General features: G+C 36.2%; 1 protein-coding gene across 7 annotated transcripts in view; it reads right to left on the reverse strand.

Moving 5' to 3' along the window:
• Trps1 (transcriptional repressor GATA binding 1) overlaps positions 1 to 27,285 on the reverse strand; it is a 241,667-nt gene that overhangs the window by 197,604 nt on the left and 16,778 nt on the right. For 2 of the 7 annotated variants that reach the window (XM_074069094.1, XM_074069092.1), the window contains exon 1: positions 1,473 to 1,524. The exons of the other annotated variants lie outside the window; for them this stretch is intronic. In XM_074069094.1, coding sequence (XP_073925195.1) covers positions 1,473 to 1,509 — 37 coding nt within the window. In that variant the 5' untranslated portion in view covers positions 1,510 to 1,524. Of the gene's footprint in view, positions 1 to 1,472; positions 1,525 to 27,285 lie in introns of those variants that run through there. 7 annotated transcript variants of the gene reach the window in all.

Genomic DNA, 27,285 nt, shown 5'->3' on the forward strand with positions numbered 1-27,285 from the left:
TCAGAAGTGACTGAAGTAGCTTGGGAAATCTGTAACAGCACAGAAAAGACTACAGGACAATTTTACTGGTAGCCAATCAAGGGAAAAATTTAAAGGTAAAAAAAGAATAAAAAGAAAAATAAGAAATTAGTTATCATTAAACTATAAGTTAAAATAAAATAAGCAATGTTTTGAGCCAGGCATTGTGGTTCATGCCTCTAGTTCCTGCTATTCAGGAGGCTAAGGCCAGAGGATTGCTTAAGCCCAGGAGTTCCAGACCAACCCAGGCAACAAACCCTGCCTCAAAGAAATTGAATTAAGTAAAATTAAATCAATAAACTATCTAGCTAATAGATATATCCATTTTAAAACATGTATTTTCAGAATACATACATATTTTAACTTGGTCTACATACAAAGATATTCCAGGTTACAGCATCAGGCATGTTTTCCTTCTAGAATTCTGTGATTGTTTCCTCCATTATCTATCATGTCTACAGTAACTATTACAATATACTCTTTCCTTAAAGAAATTCTAAATAGCTACATCATTTGTATTTTAACATTTTCTGCTTAATGCTTTTGAAACCTAACCATGACTCACTAAAATAAAGTCAATAAGGTTATAAAAAAAGGTTAAAATCCCATCTGAAAGGCAGAATGTCTGAAGAAATGAGGACTAAATAATAATCCAATTCATGAATGCTAGCTGTCCATCAAAATGAACAAAAAATGGTTTATGCCCATATATTAATGTCAAGGTGACTGGAAAAAATGGCAGCATCTTAAATAGCAAAGGAATTAAGATAAAGTACTTAAAAGTGAATAGATCTAAATAGATTCAGATTGATAAATTATTTTTCAGAAGAAAGAAAAGTCTTAGATCTTGCTGATGTATCATTATCATAAAGAGATGTAATGGGTCAAAAATTAAAAACTACTCAACCTACATCTTTAGTGCCTAAGAGAAAATACAACTTAATTAAGTTTTCATCTTTTCAAATTTCCACCCAAGAAGAAACCTTTAAAAAGTATATGACTCACTGTGACTCCTTATGCTGATGAGAGCTCTTAATAATATACATTGCAAAGAATGTTAAACTGCTAAAACTTCAAAGAAGTTTCAGAAAGGTCACTTGAGTTTTAATTTGTGCTGTGGGGGTAGGGACATGTCTGTTTTAGTTGCCGTTCAAAAAAAAAATCGTGGTTAATTCAGTTGACTATACTTTGAAGTAGTTAAAGAAAAAAGAAATTTTTTTACTGGAATTATATCACCGTAATTTTTCAGAGTGACATATTATGTAAATATAAGCACATTTGCAATACTTCTAAGTAGAAGAAACTCCCCTAGCAAGTCATAAGTTACATACCACAAGACTATAGCCACCCTCCAGTTATTATCTCTAAGACAAATAACAGATTGCATGATGTTTTACTGTGTGCCAAGAACTTTTCCAGTTAACATTTTCACTTGAAAAAATAGATTCACATACTTGTAAAATCATACCCAGCATTGACTTCATAAGGCATGTGGCTTTAGAATGATTTTTACAATTATTAATTATATTAGTCAACAAGCAGGAAGCTAACACAATTGCCTTAGAAGATGCTCGGAGGACACAGAAGACACTTTGAGAGATGATCTGTGTATCTGTAAAAGAAAGCAAAAAAAAAACCTTCCCAAATGAGGTAAACACACCTAAAATACACTAATATGCCAACACCATGGGCTGCTTGAAAAATATTTGATAATACCATGAGCAGAACCCTGGGTTTAATAAAGCAGCAGGGGGAAAAATATGACACCAAAGATTATAGGACCAGAAGTCATTTTCCAAAAGGACTTCAATGTTGGTGAAATTGTTTGACCTCTAAAAGCCCTTCAGCCCTAAATGACTATTATACTTACCTACACTGAGGTCTATATTGGAGAGGGGATCTTAATTTTTAAATACCGGCATTGGCTTTTATAGGGAAAGTTTAAAAGCAATTAAAATACATAATCACAACAGGGGACTTTAGTCACCTGTGTGGCAATTCTGTTTTAAACTTTATCATTTTTCTTTACTGCAATATGCCTCATATAAATTATTTTTAAAAATTCAAAATGCCAATTAAAGTAGGGCCATTTTAGATAACAGAGCTGAACAAGTGAACAGGACAGAGAGGAGCTGAAGAAAGACAGGCTTAAAATCATTCATTCACATCCTGTGCGTAATTGTGAGACATAAAATCTGACCTTGGGAGTAATGGTGAGCACTGCTGACATTTGCATCATTGACTTACACAAGCACATGAGCCCTCCTTCAACAGCCCATCTAATGGAACTATCAAGATGTTCAAACAGGTTAAAAGTATGTTTAGTTTCCCCAAAATGCTCCACTACAGTTTCAAATCTGAGATACAAGACATTCCATCTGAAAAAATTGTAACTATTCTTAGGTGTCCATGTTTTGTTCTGAATTAAAACTTAAATTTAAAAGCTTTCTTAGAAAAAGAGTTTACTATTATTAAAAAAACAAGACAGTACACTCTACTTTACAGTCTCACTTAGATTTAGGCAGTGGAAATAATCAGCATTAGAGCTTAAGATATAATTCTAGAAATTACTTGAATAAAATATTTAAATAAATAAACAAAATTTCTATAGAAGACCGAAAATGTTCTCAGTGTGGCACCTTCACAGGGAAAGGAATCTGAGTGTTCAATTATTATCTAGATATAATAAATCAACATATTAATGATTCAAGTATTTTCAAATATCTGTATATGTGTTTAAATATACACATAATATATAATTATATGCCTACATGTAGGCACTTAATGTTAATACTTATGAAATACTCTTATTTCAAATAATCTTGCAATAGATGATCAAGTAAATTATTTGACCAAAAAAATCAACTATCAGACATTTAAAAAAAACAGACCACACATCCACCCAGTACAGATGAGGACTAGGCTTTGTTTCCATTAGATGAGAAACACTTTGAAGGTAAGAGGTGAGAATTCTATGTTCTCTGTAGTATCTTGGCCTTAGATGCAGCAAAGAATGAAAACCTAAGGCATAGAACTCAGACTTCGATTTGCTTCAGAGCACCTGCTGATGTGATCAGCAGCAAGTCCCTCCTATTCTCTGAGCCTCTGTTCTTGTCTTAATAATGAAAAAAAATGAATGAATTATTTTTAAGTTTCCACCTAACTTTGTAATTATAATGCTTCTGGTTAAAAGCACTTTAGTTTTACCTTAGAAAATCTTTGTCCAATTTGTTAAAAGATGATAAACTATTTAACCACCAACCACTAAGGGTGGCCTAAATACCCACTGATGCTTACCATTCCTCAGTTATTCATTTCCTGCAATGTTCACACACTCAATAAACTTATATACAGTGTTAGTTCTGTGCCAAGCACATCAAACAAGGTGACTTTAATTGTATGATTTGTCATTAATTTTAAAAAGTAGAGCTATTTTTAAAAATAAAAAAGTGATTTTAAAGAACCCCTATTTCTCAAACAAAACTAAAACAGAAATATTTTTCAAATATCATTTAATTATATATATATATATATATATATATATGAACAAGACTGCAAGAAATTAGTGGTCAAGATAGTGTAATATGACCTCAGATTCAAATCTTGGTAAGTATGATTTTTATTATAAGTAGCAGTTCTTATTTTCATAATATGTAATACCAGATGGCATGCTCTTTTTGTTTTTCCAGATAATAAAACTTTCAAGTGCTTGAAATCAAAGTTTAAGAGAAAAAGAAAAGTCACGATAGTCTTCTCCTTAATAAATACATGTTTTCTTCCAGGCTTGTTTATGTCACTGGCCTAGGAGTAATCAGTTATTAATTACACATTTCATGTAGCTTTTATTTTAAAATTAAAAGCAAGAAAAAAAAGAAGAGCAAAATGTTTCTTTTGATCAAAAGTCCCCACAAAGAATTCAAAGAATTAAGCAAGTGATAGCAAAATAAAAGGAAGGTCAAGTCTTGGGCCTATAGCAAACTAGATAGTTTCCATATGAACAACACAGAAAATTCAGTTTTTAAAGAACATATGTGTCTGCTCATTGGTTTGAGGAAAAAAAACACTTGAATCCTGTCTACTTCATATATACAGATCAAAATCAGATTGCTTAAGTGAACTATAAAATGCAAGAGACATTGTTTACTCAATTCACAAACCCAAGAATTACTAAAGGAGTTTAAATGTTTTCTATTTCTTCAGATGCCAGGGCAATACTTCAATGGTAGATCACTTTTTTTGTAAACTGCTTCAAACTTCATAAACCCAATGTCAGAAGCTGTTCTTTGCTATCCATTTCTATTTAATTTGTTCTCTCTGCATCAACTGCTCTTCAATCTTTAAAGGTATTTTTGGACTTCTTAAATCCTGTTGAGATTTAAATGTCATCACCTTCAAACAACTCCTATCAAATAAATCTCTTATTAATTCACATCAAATTAATCCAAAATGATCGCTTCTATTAACATATGCTTCAGAGCGCAAAGCCCATTAATAAGCATCTGGACACTAGCACTAACTCAAATGTCTCTGAGATAAAATGTACACTATTTAGATATCCTATTTCAAGGAGTTTTGATGCTGGCCCAAACACATTTTATTAGGCTTTTATTTCATCATGCTATGTTCTCAATATTTTAAATATCTCATTTCAAATCCACTCGACTAGGTAAGAGGAGATAGGGTGACAGGTAAGTAATGCTGTCATATTTGCCAAAATGAGTCTCCATACATATCTTAGAGAAAGAATTTCACTACAAAACATTTTTTCTTTCAAGGACTTTATGCTAGAAGTCTACAGGAAGATGAGCTATACCTGGAAAAAATGCATCCACCTCAAGAAGTGGAGAAGCTAAAGTACAGAAAGTAAGTACCATGGGGTATGAAAAAGAAAAGGGAATGATTAGTTTTTCATTTCATATCTGATGAAAGGCAAAGGCATTTAGAACCTCTGATTTGAACAAGATCACAAGTTCACTAAGCACATTTAAAATATTACCATTTGTTGCCACACACAGACACAGTGTCCCATGCAAAGAAAAAGTAAATCAAATATCTACAATGCCAACTGTTGATTTAAACAGACCAATCTGACTACATTTTCATATGGGGCAGGCTCAACTTCATCCCTTACTTCCTTATTCAACTTAAAATATATTAATTGGTCATAGGGCAAAGCATTTAAGTCCAAAAAGAATAGTTCATGGAAAGGTAGAAATACATCTATTTGTCATTATGATTATGAAGTGAATTGACATTGTGTTGTATGAATATTAGATTTCTACTGATATCAAAAACAGACAATTTTGTGCTTTGTAGCAATGCCTTTAATTTTCTTCCTAGAATTAGTGGATATCATCTTTGTTTCTGTTTTTGTTTTTGTTTTATTTTTATTTTATTATTCATATGTGCATTCATCTTTGTATATTAAATGTAATTTAACTTTTAAGTATGTGTGTTGCCTTGATTGTTTTCTAATCTTTTATTCAAAGAAAAGTAAATCTCAATTATTCGTTCACTCTACCAATATAACTAGCTAACAGCTGTATCTAATCTCCCAGAAGAAATCTGTGCCAAGCAGTGCAAATACATTTGGTAAACTGATGCACCTATACATTAGTGTGACTGTAATGGATGCAGGTCATGTAGGTAATGTACCTCAGTAAGTATGCACTCTCCCTTCATGTCATGACTAAGCCGTGTTTCAGGTAAGATTTTTTTTCTTTTGACAGTACTGGGGTTTGAACTAAGGGGTCTTGATTTGCCGGGTAGGCACTCTACCACTTGAGCCAACTTCCAGGTCTTTTTGCTTTATTATTTTTTAAATAGGATATCACTTTTATACCCTGGAAAATCTGGGCCCTAATCCTCCTGTTTATGCTTCCCACTTAGATGGGATGACAGGTACCTGCCATGGTGCCTAGCTTTAGACTGGCTGCACTTTTTTGCCCAGGCTGGCTTCAAACTGTGGTCCTCGTGATTTCTACTTCCTGAGTAGCTAAGATTACAGGGATGAACCACCACATCCAACTAGGCAAGAATTTTGTCTACATAGGAGATTAAAAGACATACTGACAATTTATATTAATAGTGCGCTATGTGTGCCTGCGTATGTGTGTATATGGACAGAGACAGAGAGACAGATTATATATATTTATGTATTTGTGTGTGTGTGTGTGTGTGTGTGTGTATCCATGTGTGTATGTGAAGTGAGTTTGCGACACTATATGCAACAGTTCTTCCTCATGAAACTGGGAAGTAACACACAAACCACTGAGCTCATCCTTATCATACAATAGGAAGTAGTTTAAAAGGCTTGCACCCATCTGAGAACCAAGAGCTTAAGTATAAAACCACAGGACCATTGACAGTTAAAGCACAATCATCATGAGCAATTGGCCAATGCATTTAATTAATACAGGCTTTGAGAAATTCAGAATGTCAGTATGTATAAATTCTATGAGGCCAGGAATCCTTTTTCTGGATGAGTTTTTAAACATTATTCAAATTAATAAAAACTACTGCTAGAAGTCTTTCATGCTGTGAAATAAATACACTAATGATACGAATTTGATTTAGATTCCACCCTATTTAATGCTAACTACTTAACCTACTGTTACAGTGCAGATCCAAAATGGCCCCCAAAAGCCATGTGGTAAAAGTTTGATTGCCAGCTAACAGGCTTTTAGGAAGTGAATGGATCATGAGGACTCTGACCTTAGCAATGGGTTAATCTACTGATGGGTTCATAATTGAATGAACTACAGGGAGGTAGTGGAAACTTTAGGAAGTATGATTTAGGGGGAGGAAGCAGATCACTGCAGGGGTTGCCCTTGAATAATGTTGTGAAGGTGAACAAAAAGAAGCCACTGTAGGATCGGACCTCCAACCCTTGCAGGCAGCTTACTGACACCCCATCACCCACTGGAAGGACCACATCTAGCCTCCAGGAAATGACAAGCCACCATCTCGCCAGGGGGTCCGGAGCTGAGCAACTTTATCTACCTAGTTACCACTTATTTCCTCTATATCTACTCCAAGTCTATAAGTGGCTGAGGGCCCCAGTTCTCTTGCTGGGGTCCCTCTCCTCAAAGTTCCTTTCCAAACAATACACCCGGTGGTAGTATTTAAGGGTCTCTCTGCCTCTTCCATGCCTCTTTCATTTCCAACAGATCTATCTTGTCCTCAGGCTCCTGTTTGTTCCCTTTCTGCTTCTTGGTCACATGAGGTAAGCAGGTTCAAGTGCCATCTCCTTCCTGCCACATTGCTTTTCTTGCCATACTCTCAGAACATGGAGGTCAAGCAACTCTAGACTGAAACTGTGAGCCAAAATAAATCTTTCTTCCTTTAAGTTGATTTTCCTCAGGTATTTCACCACAGTGATGGAAAGCTGACTAATATATATACCTAGCGTCATTTTTTTTAACTTTTTTATAGTCCTGGAGTCTGAATTCAAGGCTTCACGCTTGCTAGGCAGGTGCTCTACCACTTGAGCCATGCCTCCAGCCCTCATTTTTCCTTCTGATGAAAGCAAATTACACACACACATACACACACACAGTTGGAGTCATTTTCTCTGATGTTAAGTTAAATGAAGCTTTCCAATGAAAGGTGATATTTTAAAGCATCTTAGGACAGTATGATGGGCTATGCCACTTTTTCTTGTCATCTAGGATGAGGAAACTTTTAAGTATGAAAACAAAGTGTACACAAAATCAATTCATAATTTGGGTAGCAGGCTTAGAAAGGCTCAGCTATAAGAACACTTTCTGAAAAATTATGATTTCAGAACATTCTGCCTATGCCCCTAAGTCTGGGGCTTTAATATAGTAACTGATGAGAAATCCAAGAATTTTCTTTATGATCTTCTTATGATGTTGCTGCTAAAAAAGAAATGCAAGTAGACTCCTTGGTCAAATTAAATTTAGTTGAAACTGAATACTTTATATCCCTTCCAGAGATCCACAATGTACATTAACAACTACAGTTCTAAGACATCCTAGGGACTGGAAAGGATGAAGTCTGCTCAATTTGTATTGGAATTTCCCAGTCTTGTTTGGCTTTATGTCACAAAATGCCTCTTTCCCAACAAAAGAATGTTTCACTGAACACACAGGAAGATATTGCTCCAAGACACCAAAGTTAAAGGAAGAAATACAATCAAGACTTTAAAGCATGTATAATGTCTTAAAAGAAAACAGCATTCTTTCATTAACTTGGAAAGAAAACTAAGATACTTTGCTCTGAAGTGGACTGTTTTGCTTTTTTTTTTTTTGCCCACCAGACTTATCAACATTAAAAGAAGATCAGGATATATTAACATGAAAAATTTAGAGTCAGCATTTTGAAGAATGTGTAAGGGCAGAAGATTACAGAAAAGCATTGAGTTTTAAAAGGCAGGAGATAAAACATCTAAGTACAATAGGATCCCAGATATCAAAATTATACATTCATAAACATGCATGTGTATAAGCCCCAAGCTAGCCCTAATCTAAATAGTTCATACACATATTATTGGATAAAAAAGCCCTAACATTTTTTTAGTTACAGTTTCTAATTCTGTTCTAATAGAATGATCAATTTAAAACCTTTTATACTAAACTTGTATCATTATTTTACAACAATCTAAATATTATCTAATTAAAATTAAGTCAGGAACTGAAATATGGCCAGTAATTTAATGAAAGATAGAATATGTAAATGTGTTAGAGAAAGAATCAAAATTGCATTAACCGATCTACAGTTCTTACAGTTACTATCAGTACTCCTACAATGCTTGCAGGTGCGTGGAAGAAAATATCCTGTCTTTATGCTCTCTGGTTATTCTTAAATCCTGTATCTTCCATCTCCATTCAGTCTCTATCCCCAAGTTAACTGTTCTCGTAACAATTACAGAACACCAATGCCTGGGGCCACAGTCAGTGAACAGGCATCCAGTGAAGATGGGTCAGTGTTCCATCCTTTACAGCATAGCTTAGTATTAGTCTGGCTCATGCTTCTGGATGATGCAGAAGAGAAATCATGTGATGACAGAATGGACTCCCTATTGACTCCCTATCTCTTCCATATCCTAAGCAGATTCCATAAATTTCTGAACACTGGAATTTTGTTTAGTAGTTAGTGCATCCTCCAAGGATTAAAACCAAAGATTAGAAAAACAGAAAATAAAAATAATTTGAAGGGCTGGGAGTGTTGCTCACGTGGTAGATCATCTACTTAACAAGCATGAGGCACTATGTTTGAACTTAGTACCACCAAAAATAAACAAAAAAGGAATAGAATAATGTAAGTCAGAAACAGAACAAACTTTAAATTAATTCTAAACACAAAGCCAAATGTGGGAATAAGGTCTAATGAAAGCCAAACCTGAGGGGATGACTACTTATCTGGCTACCTCTGGACCCCCACAGCTCCTGCTTTATACATTCACATATGAGAAAGAACAGTTTCTTGATACATGTGTATTCAGGTGCAGAATAGGGGCAGAAACTAGCTCACTCATTAAGTACTTTATATAGGTAATCTAATCACTCTTCACTTTCAAGTTCAATATAAATTTCAGAATCTATCTAGACACATACACATACACCTTCAGAAAAGGTTTTCATCACCAATTAGTAATTTCTTTTCTACATCAATCTTTTTATGGACACTTGTCATAACACAGTAAGAAATTTATGTTCGTGTGTGAGTGTGTGTGTGTGTGTGTGTGTGTGTGTGTGTAATTCTAGATTTAGGTATTTTACAAATAATTCTTTCAAAATCTAATTGAATGGTGAAATAAACCAAAAGTCAGATAGACTTTGTTTTGAGCCCATGATCCTAAATGCTGATAGAGTCTATACCTGAATTTGTAGTTAATAACAAAAATGTTTCATATTAATATTATTATAACTCAGGCATTATGGGAAGAGCACATGAGCCCATCTAACTACTTTTTGAGAATAGTGATACTATTAGCCACATTTTACAGATGAAGCAACCAAGACATGAACACATTGGAACCCAATTAGGATTAGGCTAATTGGCTCTAAAGGAATCTAAAGCTACACTACCACTTAGTTTCCCATTACATTTTTCCTAGTCTCCTGTGTTTTTGTTTTTCATGAAAAAACAGTTGAGCATGCATTTTTTGATTTAAAAAGAATAACACTTTTAAAAAGTTACAAGAGAACGCAACCTATATGACACCATTTTACAGACTGCCATCAAGGGCCTCAATCTCTTGACATCAAGTGGACTATGAAGAATAAAAACTAAAATAGTGCTGAAATTGTCTCATCAACGTAACATACCAAATCAAGACACACAGGCACTCAAAGCACTAAGTCCGTCTTTATTTAGGCTGAAAAAAAGTCAGATATCATATAGCCTTAGGTCTATAGACATAGCACAATAAGTGTACAAGTAGTGAGAAATAAGAATGACTAAATTTACTTTTTAAAACTGCGTATCACAACTTTGTTGGATTGACGTTAATTGTATAAATCTCTATATAACATTACATATTGAAAATGTGTGTGGACAGATTACATGGGGGAAATTCATTAAAAATTAGCTTGCTCTTTATAGAGTGACAATTCTATAGTAATGTTACTATAATCACTAAAATCAATTTTTATAAGTTCATATATCTGCATGCATGATTATATTTTAAACACAAATATCATATAACAGCAACTGCTATAAATATATACATTCACATAAAATTTTATTTACATATTTGTCACAATGCTTTCCTTAATATTCCACAATTCAGAATATACTCATGAATAGTAGAATATACAACTATGTACAAAAAATTATCTTTTAAAAAATAGCCTGGCACAGTACTTGGGAAGCACATGGACTGTGAATTCCAGGGTAGCCTGGGACACATAGCAAGATACTGCCTTAAATAAATAGAGAATAGCCTGGGACATAAAAAGAAAAGCCCCAAACATCTAGATCAGACTCCTAGCAATTTAAAACATCTGGGAGAGCACAAAACCAGAAGTTTAATTTTAAAATGTACATACATACACACACACACACACACACAAGTCCTCAAATTATCGTTACCTGAATTGTCAAAACTGGAAACAAACAAAATACATACCAACAATAGAAGAACTTTTAAAAAGTCATGTATATGAATATACAGTGCAATATTTGGTCATACAACAGAATATTATGCTGCAATATAAATGAAGAAATTACACACAATAACTTGAATGAATCTCACAAGTATGATGTTGAGTGTGAGATGCCAAGAACAGAAGAATTCTCATTCTTCAATGCTTATAAGTTTCAAAAATTACCCAAACCAGCCTAAAGCATTAGCAGTTAGGCAAGTGATTGATTCCTGGGGGAGGGGTACAGAGGACAAGAGTGGGCACAGGGGGCTTATAGAGTACTCAATATATTGTATTTCTCACCATGAGAGACAACTGCAAAGGTATATTTATTTTGCAATAATTCACTGAGCTACAGGCTTATGATCTGTGAAGTTTTCAGCTACAAAGTTAGTACATAAGGTTATTCAGAGAAACAGCAGTTGCTTTTCAGACAGCATGGAGTGACATATTGAGATGAAGCCTTTTAGCAACTGCATTTTGATGAGGAAACCAAGCAGTCCGGAGCAGAATATGTCACTGGCTCCTCAGGCCCAGTTGCAGGGCACAAAGAGCATGCATGTACCAAAGAAGGCAACAAAGTGGTTTAAAAATAAAGGAAGAAAAGAGAAATCAAGAGAGAAGAAATAAAAGAGTTCTAGACCAGAAAGAGTAAAAGATTTGGAAATAAGAGATAAGGTCATAGACTGGAGGTATGACTCAAGTGGTGGAACACTTGCTTACTAAACATGAAGTCTTTTTTTTTCCTCTTTTTTTTTCTTTTATTATTCATATGTGCATACAAGGCTTGGTTCATTTCTCCCCCTTGCCCCCACCCCCTCCCTTACCACCCACTCCGCCCCTTCCCTCTCCCCCTCACCCCCTCAATACCCAGCAGAAACTATTTTGCCCTTATTTCTAATTTTGTTGTAGAGAGAGTATAAGCAATAATAGGAAGGAACAAGGGTTTCTGCTGGTTGAGATAAGGATAGCTATACAGGGCATTGACTCACATTGATTTCCTGTGCATGGGTGTTACCTTCTAGGTTAATTCTTTTTGATCTAACCTTTTCTCTAGTTCCTGTTCCCCTTTTCCTATTGGCCTCAATTGCTTTTAAGTAGTAAACATGAAGTCTTGAGTTGAAACCTCATACTTCAGGGGGTGAGATGGGGCAACCAAAAAAAAAAAAAAAAAAAGCCAGAGGCAACAGATAGCCCCAACAGATGAGAACATAATTTGAGACAAGGAAGTGGGAGAGAGAAAAGCTTTTATTCTGTAGATGTTGGTGAGGAGGGAGGAAGTTGGAAGAGCCAATGCACAGACTCACATCTATAGTTTTCAAGTGTAAGCATCATGAAGATACACCACATTAATTACAGCACCGAGATGAGCCAAGTTAAAGCAGAAGAGAACTCTTATTTCTTGAGCGCCAGCCATTTATTCCCTGGCTCACAATTTCCCCATTCAGCTCTCACTAAAAGCCTGCAAGTTATCTGTTAGCCCCACTTCACAAATGAGAAAACCAGAACTAAAAAAGGGTTAGAGTAACCTGCTTAGGCAGAGGACAGGATGGGGCCATGAAAAACAGCCAATGAAACATATCGTGTTTTGTTTTGTTTTTCAGATAATTCACATATTCACATTCAGAATATAAATTCTGAATGTTTTATAAGGCTGAATAAATAATGTTTATAAGTGAATGTACCTCCACCTCAGGTCATTGCTGTAAAACTGTGAGATACAGTAGGTCAAGGTACTCTGTCTCACTTATTGAATCACAATGAGTGGTTACTCGTTTTGCATGAAAAAAATAAGTTAATAGGTAAAATTTCACTAGGCTTAAACTTTCCACTTGGTTAATATTTTTTGAGACTTTGACTTCTATTACTAAATGGTTTCAAAAGGAGGAGGAGGAGAATGAGTAGGTAATACACAAATCTTAAGAGGAAAACCAGAAAATATTAGTCCTTAAAACTACTTCTGTGGCATTTGGCATTTCTTTTGTAAGAACAAGAAGACATCTAATACAACCACATTTCATCATAAAGAATCTGCTCCAGGTTTGTTATGATATTATAATTTAGCATTCCAATGAGTTCCTAAGGAGAATCAAAATCCAACACCACAATTCCCTGAACATTTCATCAATATAGTCCCAATGAGCTAGAAGAACAGGTGGAACCTGCAGGTAATGCCCAAAGTGTATACACAGTGAAACAACACACGAGATGCACTATACAGGGTTAGGAGTTAAACAATGGCACTGCTCAAGAATATCTTCCAATGCCCAGGAGTACTGCTTGAAAGAGGACTGCTTTAGTCTTTGATTCAATTACTTAAACTTAGAATAAAATTATGCATTTTAAAACAACCCAGACTTTATCCATTCCTGCAGACTTCACTTTTGTGAGCAAACTGCAAATGATTACCCAACAAGCTAATATAAGTATTTTTTTTCTAGAAACCAATTTCAAATACATTTGCTGGTTTCAGTACCCATTCATGTTTTAGCATTCATTTCTATATTTTGTCTAAATAGTAGAAAACCAGCCAAGTGCTACAATAAGTGAGGCCCAAAATCACAATGTAGTTACTTGTATTTGTTCATTTAATACACTTTATGAAGAGCCAACTCTGTGTCCCTCATTGAGTGAGATGTGAGGCTACAACTGTGAAAAAGGTGGACATGATTGTGCCTTCAGTGACCTTACAGTTGAGAAAGAAAACTAAAACAGGAAGGAGGGGGCCAGATCCAGATTTAGTCTAATAAGAAAGGGTCTTAAGAAGGAAAATGACTTCAAACAGAAGGATAGCAAAAACTGGCCAGGTAAAAACGGACTGAGGAATCCAGGCAGAAGAAAAAGCAGGTGGAAAAGCCCTTATCAAGAGAGATCATGGCTTCCTAAGTGAACTGAGAGAAGTTCAGTAGTATTAGGAGAATCAGTGGTTTTGGGTTAAAATTCTCTGAAATAACAGATTAAAGCATAAATTCTGTAGAAAAATCCTATTTTCCTCAAAATATTAGATAATTCATTTACCACATATTTTCATAAAACTATAGATGAGTTCTTCACGCAGAATGTTTACTGCTGCATTACAAGTAGAATTTCTACACTATTATCAGGGAAAGAGTATTATTGCAATGCAAAAAGAATTACTTAAAAATATTGTACTTTTTAACTGTCTGCTCACCTCCTATCAATAGTCCTGTATTTTCTTATCATGAGAAATTAAATAGCCCAGGAAATAAGGTCATGAAGTTCTGTATACTTTATACATCAGTGTATATGTGCATATCTATAATTATTTTCAATTAATCTCTTCCTAAAAGTTTAACATTCTGGTTATAAAGCAGAAAATGGCACATTTAATTTCCCTATAAAGTTTCTGCCTATATCACAAATTAAATGGTTTTACAAACACTGCTTTTGTGTATCAGGTTGGAAAATAAAGTACCAAGGCAACATCAAATATCATACATACACTCTATTTATGGACAAAGGCATTTTGTACTCTAAAATTTCCAATGAGTTCATTCATGCACTGTCTGTTCGTTGAGCATATATGTATGTATAAACTCTAAGAGAAAATTATTGCACTATTGCCTTCTAAGAGACTAGCTACCTTTGTTTAAAATAAAAGAAAAAAGGCTTAGACAAGTGTGGTCATGCACCTATAATCCCAGGTGGAGACAGGGAGGAATGCTGTTTGAGATCAAGTAGGCAAAAAGTTAGTAACACCCCCATCTCAACAATAAGCCAAGCATGGTAGCATGCTTGTGGTCCCAGTTACCTGGGAGGCATAGGTAGGAGGATTCACCATCTGAAGTTGGCCCTGGGCAAAAATGCTAGACCCTCCCTGAAAAATAGCTAAAGCAAAAAAGGATTGGGGATTTGGCCCAAGTAGTAGAACACCTGCCTAACAAGTGTGAGGCCCAGAGTACCAGGGAAGAGATATAAAAACGAGGCTCACAGCAAGCACATCAGTTACAATGTAGGATGAGACATAATTTAGCTCTAAATGAGCAAACAGCAATACAAACGATAAATCCCTTGAAGACAAAAAGTAATTATTACACGGTTACTACTGTTTCAAGTATTCTTATTGATATACTTTCTTCATTCATAATAAATAACTCAATGGGGTAAATAGCAGTGGAAACACTTAAGAGATGAGAGTGGAGATCATCCTGAGGGAGAAATAAGCATTAAAAAGGTACAGGGGAGAGAAAATGGAATTTTAGCAAACAGAAACGAGAAATAAAGGGCTGCCACCCACTAAAAACACAGGCCAAAGTACAGTGAAGAATCTGGATTTAAAACAGATGGCTGATACGGACAACGTGGTTGCAAAGATGATTAAGAGAGAATCTTTGATCTCTGTTGAGACTGGGCCATTTGTAGACAAAAAGGAATGCACATGAAGCTTCTAAATAGAAGAGAGGAGAAACGGTGAAGAAAATGGTGAAAAACAAAGGAATGTTATTCATTTATAATAAACTCAACTCTGATCATAAAAAAATGAAAAAACCTCAGATTTTACAGGCTCAGAAGAAGAGATACAATGACTGATACACATTTATGAGATACTAATGATACTGGATTAGCTGAAGGTTCATATGCTATTATAAACTTTATATTATTAAATTAGAAACATGGTTATCAATATTTTATTTATGTTTTCATTCAGTGTATTCCTGACTGGAATAGTGTAATATGTGTTCCACTATTACATTCTCAAGCCCTACCCAGGACCTATAAAGCAGGAGGTGCTGGTTAATAAATATTTCTTGGGTGAATTTATCAAGATTATTGGAGTTTAGTGCATAAGCCAGTGAAACTTATGAGAAACACAACAAATAGAGTTAGTCATAGGGCTAACTTAGGTACTTGACACTTTTTGTTTCTGTTGACTGTCTGATCATACTCAATGTTTTATTCCAGTCCTGTCAATCCTGAGTTCATTTTAACTCTTACATTCTTAGACAAGCAGCATTTGGTAAAGTTTTCCAAAATAAGCTAAAAGCATTCAAGAACTCCTTCCAAAATGAATCCAGATCTTCCTAGTTCCATTGAAATCTCACTTGAACTTGGTCAAAACCTCAGTGATGATCTATTGGTACATTCTGGTCCATTTCAATCCATACTTAAAATACTGGCCAGAGGACTCTTTATTTCCAGTCACAGCTATACAGATAGAGACTTGGCAGACCTCAAATTGAAGTACTAAAGGTTCATACAAAATTCCACTTATACCAATACTTCCCATCTCCTATTGCCCACCACAGGGTGGAATTTGTTTTTAGAAGTTGGAGCATTCCAAAGTCAGGCTACTTTTGCGGCCATTAGTCCTCTCTATGTCCATTCTAAACCATTTCTCTAACCTGGAGAGCCTGAAGACATGAACACAATGGGTAAAGCATGCTGAGCTGTGAATGCATGTTAAGGTCATGAAGACATCTGTAGGCACAAGCCAACACAGCATTTTAGGCCAAAAAAACTGACACTGGTCTCAAGTTTAAGAACTAGGCCTTGAAAAAAAAAAAGTATGGATATAAATGTCCTTGTAATTTCAAAAAGAAAATCCTGGTAAAACTGCCTCTTTGAGGTTGAATAGGATAAAGAGAGAAATACACATACTTCCATACACAGTTGCACACACACACACACACACACACACACACACACACGCACACGAGGCCTCCCACAGATTCAAAGGATCATTCAAGCATATTGACCATGTTATGTGTTTTGGCCTGGTTTTTATTCTCTTGAGTTTTTCTACATGTATTATTTCCTACAATAAAATGCAAGACTTGTATTTTAAAATCACTTTTGATTTTAAAGGGAATAAAACAGAAAAAAGTACAAATTAAATGACTAAATTACCAGATTAAACTGTAAAAGGCATGGTGTTGAAATTTTTGATAACTTCCTACTCTTCCCCCACTAGAGGATATGCTTCCTATGGGCAGTACATGGAGTGATTCATGTGTATTGAAAGAAGGCTGACATCAGATGACAGGATCTAGGGGGACGAAGGGATACTACTGACACAGGGAAGTTCACTTAATTTTTAATCTGACTTTTTAAAGAAAGGGTGAGGGCTAGGCAAGGTGGTTCATGGCTGTAATCCCAGCTAATCCTGAGTGGAAGATAGAAGGATCACAATCTAAAGCATGTCAGACAAAAGCATGAGGCACAATCTAAAAACAAACTCAAACAAAAAAGTGCTGAGGATGCGGCTCAAGTGGTAGAGAGCTTGCCTAGCAAGCTCCAGGTCCTGAGTTTAATCCCCAGTAATGGCCCCCCACAAAAAAAGATGGTGACCAAACAGTTTTGGGTAGAAAGGGAAAAGTCAATTTGAATAGTTTCTTGTTTTCACTTTTAAAAAAAAGTCACTGATATTTTGCTTTAAATAACTCTTTCTCTTCAGGAGCTTGTATGTTGAAAACACAGCATACATCAACAAGTAGTAGCAGAATGCCTGTTTCCTTTGTCACTCTGAGAGGTAAGCACTCCATATTAGTGGCATTGTTTCTTTTAACAAACTAGGAGCATCCAACTTCTTAAAGCAGCCACTACTCAGTAAAGGTAACATATGCATGTACAGTACACTAAATTATGCACAATATAGAATAGTAACAACATATATTTTCATAGCATCAGAGCTCCTTAATACCATAGTCTGTTTTCAGAAATGTCTTAACTGCTTTCAAAGAAAAATATTATTTATAAAAGGAACTTTGTAGAAATTTCTCATTTACCTCCCTTTACCTGAATCAGATCTCTCCTAATATCTAAATATAGATGACAATTGAGAGACAAGTTCATTAATGAATTAATGAAACAACACTCTGAATTTAGAAAAGGTTATCTTTTTTCATGATGGTTAAGATGCATCATTTTCTAAATCAATGAAGGAACTGAGGTCCTCTTCCTGCTCCAGGCTTCCCCCACCACCACCACCACCACCACCACCTCTGCCTTTCAGAACTTTGCAACAGTAAACAAGCTTCGATTTCAAAGTTTTCAAGAGACAGTCGGTTCTATAATTCAAAATGAAATCTTCCACGTTTGTTACAGTTCATGGGAGCTTACTTCTAAGAAAACCATCAGAGACCAGGTGTCTGGGGAAGGGCCAGGAAATGAATTGATGTCAACTAACAAACCCACATATCGTCTGCAGTATGTTTCCAAAGGGATGGAAAAGCAATACCACTTTATTTTCTTGAATCCTAATGTGCCCATTAATATGAAAGAATGTAGTCTAGTTTTAAATTAGGGGTGGCTCTCAATGAGAAGTATTACTGAAGATGTAGTCTTGGATACTTAGGTTTGGGAAGGAACACTGTCCTTTATTTCACTCTCTTATTGTGGGGAGAAGAGGGGCTAAGCCTCAGAAGTTCAGAGTCTGACAACAAATGGGGAGGTACGGTGAAGAACAGTCTGGATTCATTTGTAGCAAGTTTTCTGTTTTGTAATATAACTTAAAATATTTTTTGAAGAAATATGGTAAAGTGATTATCCTTCTGGAACTAGATACACTGACACTGTCACATTAACTCACAGCTTGTTAAATACTGTGCAATCTTTCTATAACATTCTTTGTTATGAGACTAGAATCAGCATATGGGAATTGCTCTTTTCCTGCTAAACTGAAGTCATTACTAACTACTCATCTGTGACATGTACTCTTTCTTGTAACCAGGGATTTTAGCTTAACAAAATTTAGAAACTGCCACATTGTTTCTTGGCATCGCTTTCAAATGTGACATCATTTAAATTTTGGAAAACTACATTTTAGCAAATACACTTGTATGTGCCAGATTAAAGACTGCCCAAAAAGGGCAGCAGGTTCTCTGTAGGAACCAAGCACAGATCACTCTTCCAATCTATATGGTCACATGCCTTTCATTAGAGGCACATGGAATTACAATGAGCTCAACAGATGCAATTCAAAATGGGTTATCGGGTTACTAGCATATAGAAATGGCTTCCAGTTACTGAAGATCTGTACTGAAAAACAACTGGGATGGAGATGAAAGGTTCCATTGGCTGTTTCCCTAATTTCCAAAGTCTGAGGAATATGACTATGTTTTGTTTTCAATACATATACAAACACCATGCACACACATAATAATCATGAATAAAAATACAAACATACAAACCTAGTGACTCATTTATTTCTGAACAAACAGGGAACCCTGTTAACATGACAAAGAAGTTTTTGAAAGATAAGTACCATTCAGATCCTCTGAAATATAATTCTGGAAGCTACTGAATGATTTCTATAATTTCTTCCACTATTTGAGAGCTTATATAACCAAAAGAGAAGTTCTAGTCATCACATTAGTACATTCTGCAAGCCCCTACTTATGGAATTATAAATTTTATAGTCCACATATAACTTCATAGCAGCACTTGCTAACAAAAACTTAGAATTAATGCCCTCAATTAAAGATGTCTATCAAATAAAAAACTATTCCAATTATTTGTTGTAATTTCTTCTGGAAAATATGACATTTCTTGTATTAAGAAAATGTTTTGACCATCTAACCTTAAAAAAGCTTTATTATTTGTTATTTCTTTAATGAACATGTTTTGTTAATATTTTTATCCCTAATGTTAAAAGCATGCTTATTTCCTGAAAAGGATACACACACACACACACACACACAATGAAAATTCAGAGTTTTTAAATTGAAAATTTAGGAAATGTGGTTGAAAATGATATTTCAGAATCACTCTATCTTACATCAGAGCCACAGTGAATTCAGAAACACATAACTTCTATTTATTATTTTCTGGGGACCTCAATAATAACAAGCTGTTTTAATTAACAACGTACTTATTATCCTGGACGTATATCCTACATAAGAAAATAAATTCCAAAATATTCAGAGAACCACAAGAGATCAGGGAGGATCTCTCAGATCCTACCCCTCAGAAAAGGGTCTGATGTGTTCTGACCTACTGACAAGCAAGACAGTGATTAATTCTGAGGGGGAATTTTGTTATTCATTTTGGAGAAGAGGAAGAAGTGTCATGTCATGAAATCAACTCAAAAAGTAAGCCATAAGCAGAAATCTCTGGCTGTCAAAAACCCGTGTGTTAAAATTAAGTACTAGTATAAATTTTAAATTTTTTAAATGATTTAATAGATCATTCCTGACCCAAAGACTGAAGCACAGCTGGACAATATGGAAAAAAAAAACCCAAAATAATTCTTTCAAGAATTTGTTCAATTCAGGTGGCCTTGAACTCTACACTTGAACATACTTTATACTATGGAAATTCAAGCATAAGCTAATTAACACAATAAGGCACGTCCTTTACACCAAGGCAATCACACCAAGCAACTGAGAATAGTATGATGCCATTCTTCCTCTAGCTGACAGCTCAAAGTCTGTTTGTCCCACTCTGTATATAACCTAAATGTAATTTTTTAACTAAAACTTAAAGTAAGGCCTTAGAAACACCATTTTGAACAGTCTTAATGTGCACTCTCTTAGTTAATGATACACACAAATTAAAAAGATCAGAAACAGAACAATTATTATTATCATGATAAATATTCACACGGCTCTTTGGCATTTATCAAACCTGTTTTACATATGTTATCTAAATTGATTCTTCCCCTAAAACCTATGCCCAGATTTTATTACTGAAGCCTTTCAGGGGGAGACTGCAAACTGGAAAGTCAGAGATTTCCTTTAAATCTGATTTTATCCCAACAGAGCTATGCCACAGAAAGAAAAAGACAGTTACGATCTGTGGGACTTCTAAACCTAGCTGGACATCAGCTTATTCCTGACAATCCCATACCCCAAAAGGCACTAGGATGGCTGAATCTTCTTTAGTTTAATTTGCACTGTGCATATTTGGAGAACAAATAAGCTTGGAAAGAGGCCAAAGTGCTCAAATTATGAAAAAAATGCAAACCCAAACAAAACAGAAAATGACAAAAATATTGTGATGCCCACTAACAACACCCAAATTAATGATGTGTCCTCACACTCTAGAAATGGCCCTTCCAACAGTGGGAAAAGTGGAGGTGGACTCAAGTCTTTACTATTTGTGTATCAGAGCTAGTGTTTCAATGGTTTTAATAGGATATTTACTTAGCTAGAAGTTTGAGTGCCACACAGTACTTATTATTAATACTAATGACATTTTATCAAAAAATTATTTTCTCATGAACATATTACTTCAAAAAGATTTGCTACACTAAACCATTTCAAATATTTAAGGGTGACTTTTTTTTAATAAAACATCACTGGTTCTAAATAATTTAGAATGTAACACATATGTATAGGAAAGTAATGCTAGTAAACTACCTGTATAGCTATCCTTATCTCAACCAGCAAAAACCCTTGGTCCTTCCTATTATTGCTTATACTCTCTCTTCAACAAAATTAGAGATAAGGGCAAAATAGTTTCTGTGGGGTAGGGAGAGGGTGGGGGAAACGAGAGAGGGGGGAAGGGAGGGGCGAAATGGGGGAGAAATGACTCAAACATCGTATGCACATATGAATAAAAGAAATGGAAAAAAATTGAATATTAATTAAAAAATCACTAGTTCTATACTGTATCTTATGAAATTAACTAGTACCAACTTAAAAACTCGCCTTATTGAAAGCAATACTAGAGGTTAACCTGTTACAAGTTTTAAAAGGAGGATCTGAATACCCTTTTTTATTTATTGTTTTTAATTTTAAAATTAGCAAAGGCATCAATATCAAAAGGCTTGGCAACTAGAAGTCAAAATGGCCACCTCACATCCAGTTATGTATCATTTTCTTGGCAAATGTTCGCCACCCACACAGTCTTCAGAATGAAGCAGCTGGATACAAATTATATGAATCAATAACCTTCAAATATTGCTAAATACCTGGGATAGTTAAGACCTTCAGAGCAGTTCTACTAAAAGTACTGCATTTTCATGATATGGCCTTAAAAAAATATAGACTTCTAGAAAAGGACAATAATACACAGGATGTAAAAGCCATGCCCTTATAATAAGCAGCTTTAAAATAACCGTGATAACGTAAAGGAATAAATCTTAATAGGGAGCCATGTACAGCAACTGTCTTAAAATTTGTAACTTAAGGAAACTATGAAGTCCCAGAACACCAAAAGTACAGTAGAAGCCTTGGCCACTCCAAAAAGGATTCCTGCGCTTATAAAAACTAGTCAATTATAAGGTAAATTGTGATTCCGTGCATATGACTTTCTTATGTTTATTTTATTCATAGCTTTCTGATTGGGAACACATGAGACACAAGGCTCCCATCTACCCAGGAGTGTTTGTGTAAGTAAATAAACGTCAAAATGAAAACTAAGAAAGCAGGCGATTGATTTAAAAGCTAACAATATATATACATATATATATGTATATGTATATATATATGTATAAGTATATATATATATATATACTTTTTTTTTAATCAATGTAAAAGTAGTTAAGTTCTCTCCACAGGCCCGAGTCTCCCAAGGTTTGCACAAGGATCACAGGAGAATAATAAGATTGAAAGATGAGTCACTGCTGATAAACCCATTTGGGAATTGGCAAGAGGAAGGCACGCAGGAGCGTCAGATCTAGGAGGGGCGCAGCAGAGGAAGAAGCCGGGGAAAGGAGGAGGGAAGAGAGTCCCCGGGAGGAAACCGAGTTGGGATGCGGGACTGGGCCGGGCGGCGAGATGCAAGGGAGGGGAGGGGGCGGTGCGCAGGGGGCAGGCGCGGGCTCTGGGGGTCGCCAGCTGCGCAGCGCGGAAGGCCAGGGAGGGGGCGCGGGGCTGGGATCGCGCAGAGCTTCCTGCGGCCCCACGCCCCCCGCGGCCGGCTGGAGACCCGCGCGGCCCGCGCCCGCCCGCCTGAGTGCCGGAGCGCACCGAGGCCGCGCGCCCCCGCCCCCGCCAGCGCAGGGCAGGGCCACCCTTAGCAGCGCCTTCCCGTGACAGTCACCTCCCTCCCTTGGATTGCAGCTTCTACTGTCACTGAAAAGAAAATGGAATCCTATTCCTGTTTCTGATCTGCGGTTCTCGTTTTGTATTGCTCCTTAAAAATGCGGGGGGCGAGAGGGGACGAATTTTACCCTGGTTTTTAGTTCTGATTGTACTATCCACTAAGGCACTCTGGGTCTTTTAAACTCTTTCATAAAACATAAATTACTTTTAAAAATCCATGAGATTAAAAAAAGCTAATAACTGATTCAAATTTTTTTTTATGTCTAACCCAAATAGCTTTCTTTTTTTTTTTTTTATGACTCTGTAACACCAATAACCCACATCAGAATTCAAGGCTGTCAGGACCCAATTTAGAGCAGTGGTTCCCCAGGAGTGCAAATGCATTAAGAAACAAAAGCCATGAACGATTAACAGGACAGTGCCACATCCCCATGTCATTCAACAACTTCCCCTTACAATGGTGTGCTGATCGCAGCTTTTTTACTGTAATGGAGCCAAGGAGAGGCACTTAATCACAGGAATAGAGTATTTTGGTGTGGTTTTCTTTAAAAAAAAAAAAAAGTAACAACCACTGGAGATTGCAGTTATCTCTCCAGAACACACATAAGTTGAATATTTCCAGGATTACTACTAAAAACATTGTTTTAAATGTCCTTTATAAAGGTGACATTTATAAATGTCCTTTATAAATTCCGACAATGAATTGAGGCCCAATAAGAAATCAGATTGGGACAATGTACGTGACAAACGCATAGTCTTTAAAACCCTACCATGCTCAGCCAGACACAGTGGTACAACCCTGTCATCTCAGCATCCCAAGGCTGAAGCAGAAGGACTGTGACTTCAAGGCCATCTCAGGCTATAGAGGGACCTGCCTCAAAGGTAAACAAATAAAACTAAACCACCTACTACTAGACTGCAAGGTACAATAACCAGAGGAGGAAAAAGTTAGCAGAACTGCTTACAAAGCCTCAAACCAGATTCCATGTTTACATCCTCACTCTGTTGCTTGCTACCTGTTGTCCTAAGAACAATTTATTAAACTTCCCTGAGAAGTTCCTTCATTCCTATAAAGTGAAGATGACAGCACTGTCTATCTCAGGTGGAGTCAATGCACTCAGCAGAAAGGGCAGTACACTTGGCAGGGTGCTCAAGGAAGGTGAAACACCACACTAAGGTAAGGTGGCACCTGATGGCGGACTAACCACCTCTTTAAACTTCTCTCCCTGGGGTCTGTGGTTGCTCTCACCTTTATTTAGGGATCAGTGGTAGCTATGCATCTACCCAATCAGTTGTTACCACTTTTAGATCATTTCTATGCAAACTGTGTCCAGCCTTTGGGCAAAGTTTGCATGCCCTCTGCTCCCTGATTTTCACAAGTGAAAACTAAGCCCTACACATTTAATAATATCCTCCTTCCCATCGTTAAAGGGCACCACACAGCTTTAGCAGACAGGAAACTAGTCCAGCACACATGCTGTCCAGCTGGCAAATAGAGACGTCTTCAGCAGCATCCACTCCTACATACAGTCTGATAAGGAAGAATTTAATGGAGCCAAAACATACATTTCCTTCCTCTATTTCTGCAATTAGCAGACATGAGAGCTGGACAGTCATGTCAGGGATTATGAAATGGTAAGAAGACTTTTAAGCCACCAGGGCTACCAGAAACAGCAGGGCTAAATTTCGCCTACTCACTTTCAACCAAAAGTATGTACCCTTTCAGTTGTGGAAAAATACAGAAACCTCTACTTATTAACCAGAATGTACTCCAGTGAAAGTCTTTCTACTGTCACTTAAAGAGTGTGCAAAATGCAAGCAGACATCAGTTCTAAAAATCCAACTATCTTCCTCAAAGGATTTGTAAAGTCACAGATAGATATAAGGTGACATCAGAAAAATATGTTTGAAAAATGCAATTAGCTAAGGTTCCCAGGAAGCTTTGCAATGTTTTGTTTTTAAGGACGAAATACACAGATATGAATCTTCCAAGTAATGAACCATCCTAGAAGCAAAGAAGTTCACTACACAGATCTGTTCCTTGGTATCACCGTCATGGTTCTATGTCCATATGGATCTGGACACGTACAAAAATGACAAGACTTAACAATTTTCCAGTGCTGTTTAATATTTACCTGCTTAACAGAGTCATACCTTTAATCAAAAGGACTCTCCAATTCTCAAAAAATTCTAAAAACAAAAATTTTTTTAGTTCAAAAAAACTTAGAGGTCAAAGATACTGCCTTAAAAATACTTCAAAATTGTTCCTCTGCTTTTAAGATGAAATGTAAAGTGATAAGGGACTCAAAGTGTGGCTTGAGGGGTAGAGTGCCTGCTTTGTAAGCTCGAAGTCCTGAGTTTGAATCTCAGTCCCAGTCAAAAAAAAATGTGATTAGTAAAAATCTAACATTCAAAATTCTCAGTCATTGTTCCAACATGAAAAATGCCACAGCAGTTATCACTATATTGGCCATCTCTCAGGCAGACGTGGCTACTTTAAAAAGCAAAGGGAAGTCCAATACCCTCTCACTGCCCTACATGTGGGCAACTCAAGGCCGCTCCACTCAGCTCCTGACAAACGTTATTCATCAATATCCTTGTTAGATCTTTGGAAGGGCTAACTTATCCTTGTTCTCTTAACACCCAAGCACTGGATCTGCAACAGAAAACTTTTGTCCTAAAGCCAATCCATAAGTAAGTCACTGTCCTCAAGCAGCATGGCACAACATTTGGGCTGAAAACCATTCAAGACATGGAAGTTAGAACTGTACTTTTCCGACTCTTGACTTTTGGAGTCTAACATCATTATCCTTAATATTTTAGGGGCACATCATTTATCAACTTGCATCTTCACATTGGCTCAAATGTAATGCCAGAAAAGCAGAAAAGGCAGTCTGCATTTTCATGTTTCTATAGTTTTCAGGTACAATAGAGCCTCCCTATGTCTCAGTTTTAATGACACTATCAATAAGACAGGATTTTAAAGCACCCTGCAAAATACAACATGCTAAGTTGCAACCAGTGTTATTATACTTTAGGAACAAAACATGAGAGCAAACTTCAAGCAGTCTCTGTTAATTATGCAACACCACATAATCCTTTTCCTCTCTGAAACCCGACAAGCCAATTTCACAATTTTCTCAACACCAGAAAGCCCTTTACTTTGAGGGCCAATATGTTCTTCCCCCATGTGCCCATTTAATGCAGCACTTTAAAGAAACTACTGGATCCAAGGCATTTGTAAAGAGAAAAAAAAGTATGACCTCACTCTCCTCAGGATTCTAGATTCTGGTTTGGGTTATACTAGAGTCACAGTAGCACAACACAGGGATGCTTACATCTAAATCAGTGAAGACTTCAGGAAGAAGTACAGAAGTCAATATTCTGAGGAATACATACAATTCTTATATAAGGATGGGTAAAGGGCATTTCATAAAGAGAGACGAACACAAATGAAGGTAGGTTTCAGAATGTTCTGAGGGCAGAATACAAGGTATCCTATGGATAGCTGGCAAACTGGGAGCAGACCAAGGCGTCCCAGGTTCCAAGCTAATGGGGAGAAACAAGTTTAAAAGCAAGTACTGATGTAAATTGCAGATCGCTGATACTGGAAGTCAGAGCCAGGTGAGACTTAGAGGTGAAGAATTTCATTCAGATTAAAAGCTGAAAGCATAAAACCCTCAGATTTTTTTTTCTTTTACTGACATTAAAAAGAAAAATCAAGGGCACATTAGAACAAGTGCAGCAGAGATACAGTGCCCGGAAGCCAAGCCAAGAGAGACACTCAAGAGAAAGGTTGGCAGTGTCCAGCTCATCTGAGAGATGGGATAAATGGAAAGACCACTGGGCTTGGCTTCCAGGAGGCCACTGATGACTTCATTACAGCAGCGGCAACAAATGGAGGAGTCTTGGCCGATTCTATTTCATTAAGAAGTGTACATTTACATAAATGAGACCCGAGACCCAAATTCACGCGTTCAGTATTTTCTCCACTATGAGCTTACTTTCATATCTGATGAGGTTGATCTTTTATTTGGAAAAAAAGGGGGGTGGGGGGAGTGCATTCCATATCTGACTTAGAAACATTCTTATTAATAAATTTCAAAGGGCATTTTGAATCATACCTACAAGATGAAATCCATCTGTAAATAAGTAAAAAGTTGCCTTTTGTTTTACCTTTTTTGTAAACTGTCAAAGGTGCTATATTC

The sequence above is a fragment of the Castor canadensis genome, chromosome 3, assembly GCF_047511655.1.
Source record: "Castor canadensis chromosome 3, mCasCan1.hap1v2, whole genome shotgun sequence".
In the NCBI taxonomy this organism is placed as follows: domain Eukaryota; kingdom Metazoa; phylum Chordata; class Mammalia; order Rodentia; family Castoridae; genus Castor; species Castor canadensis.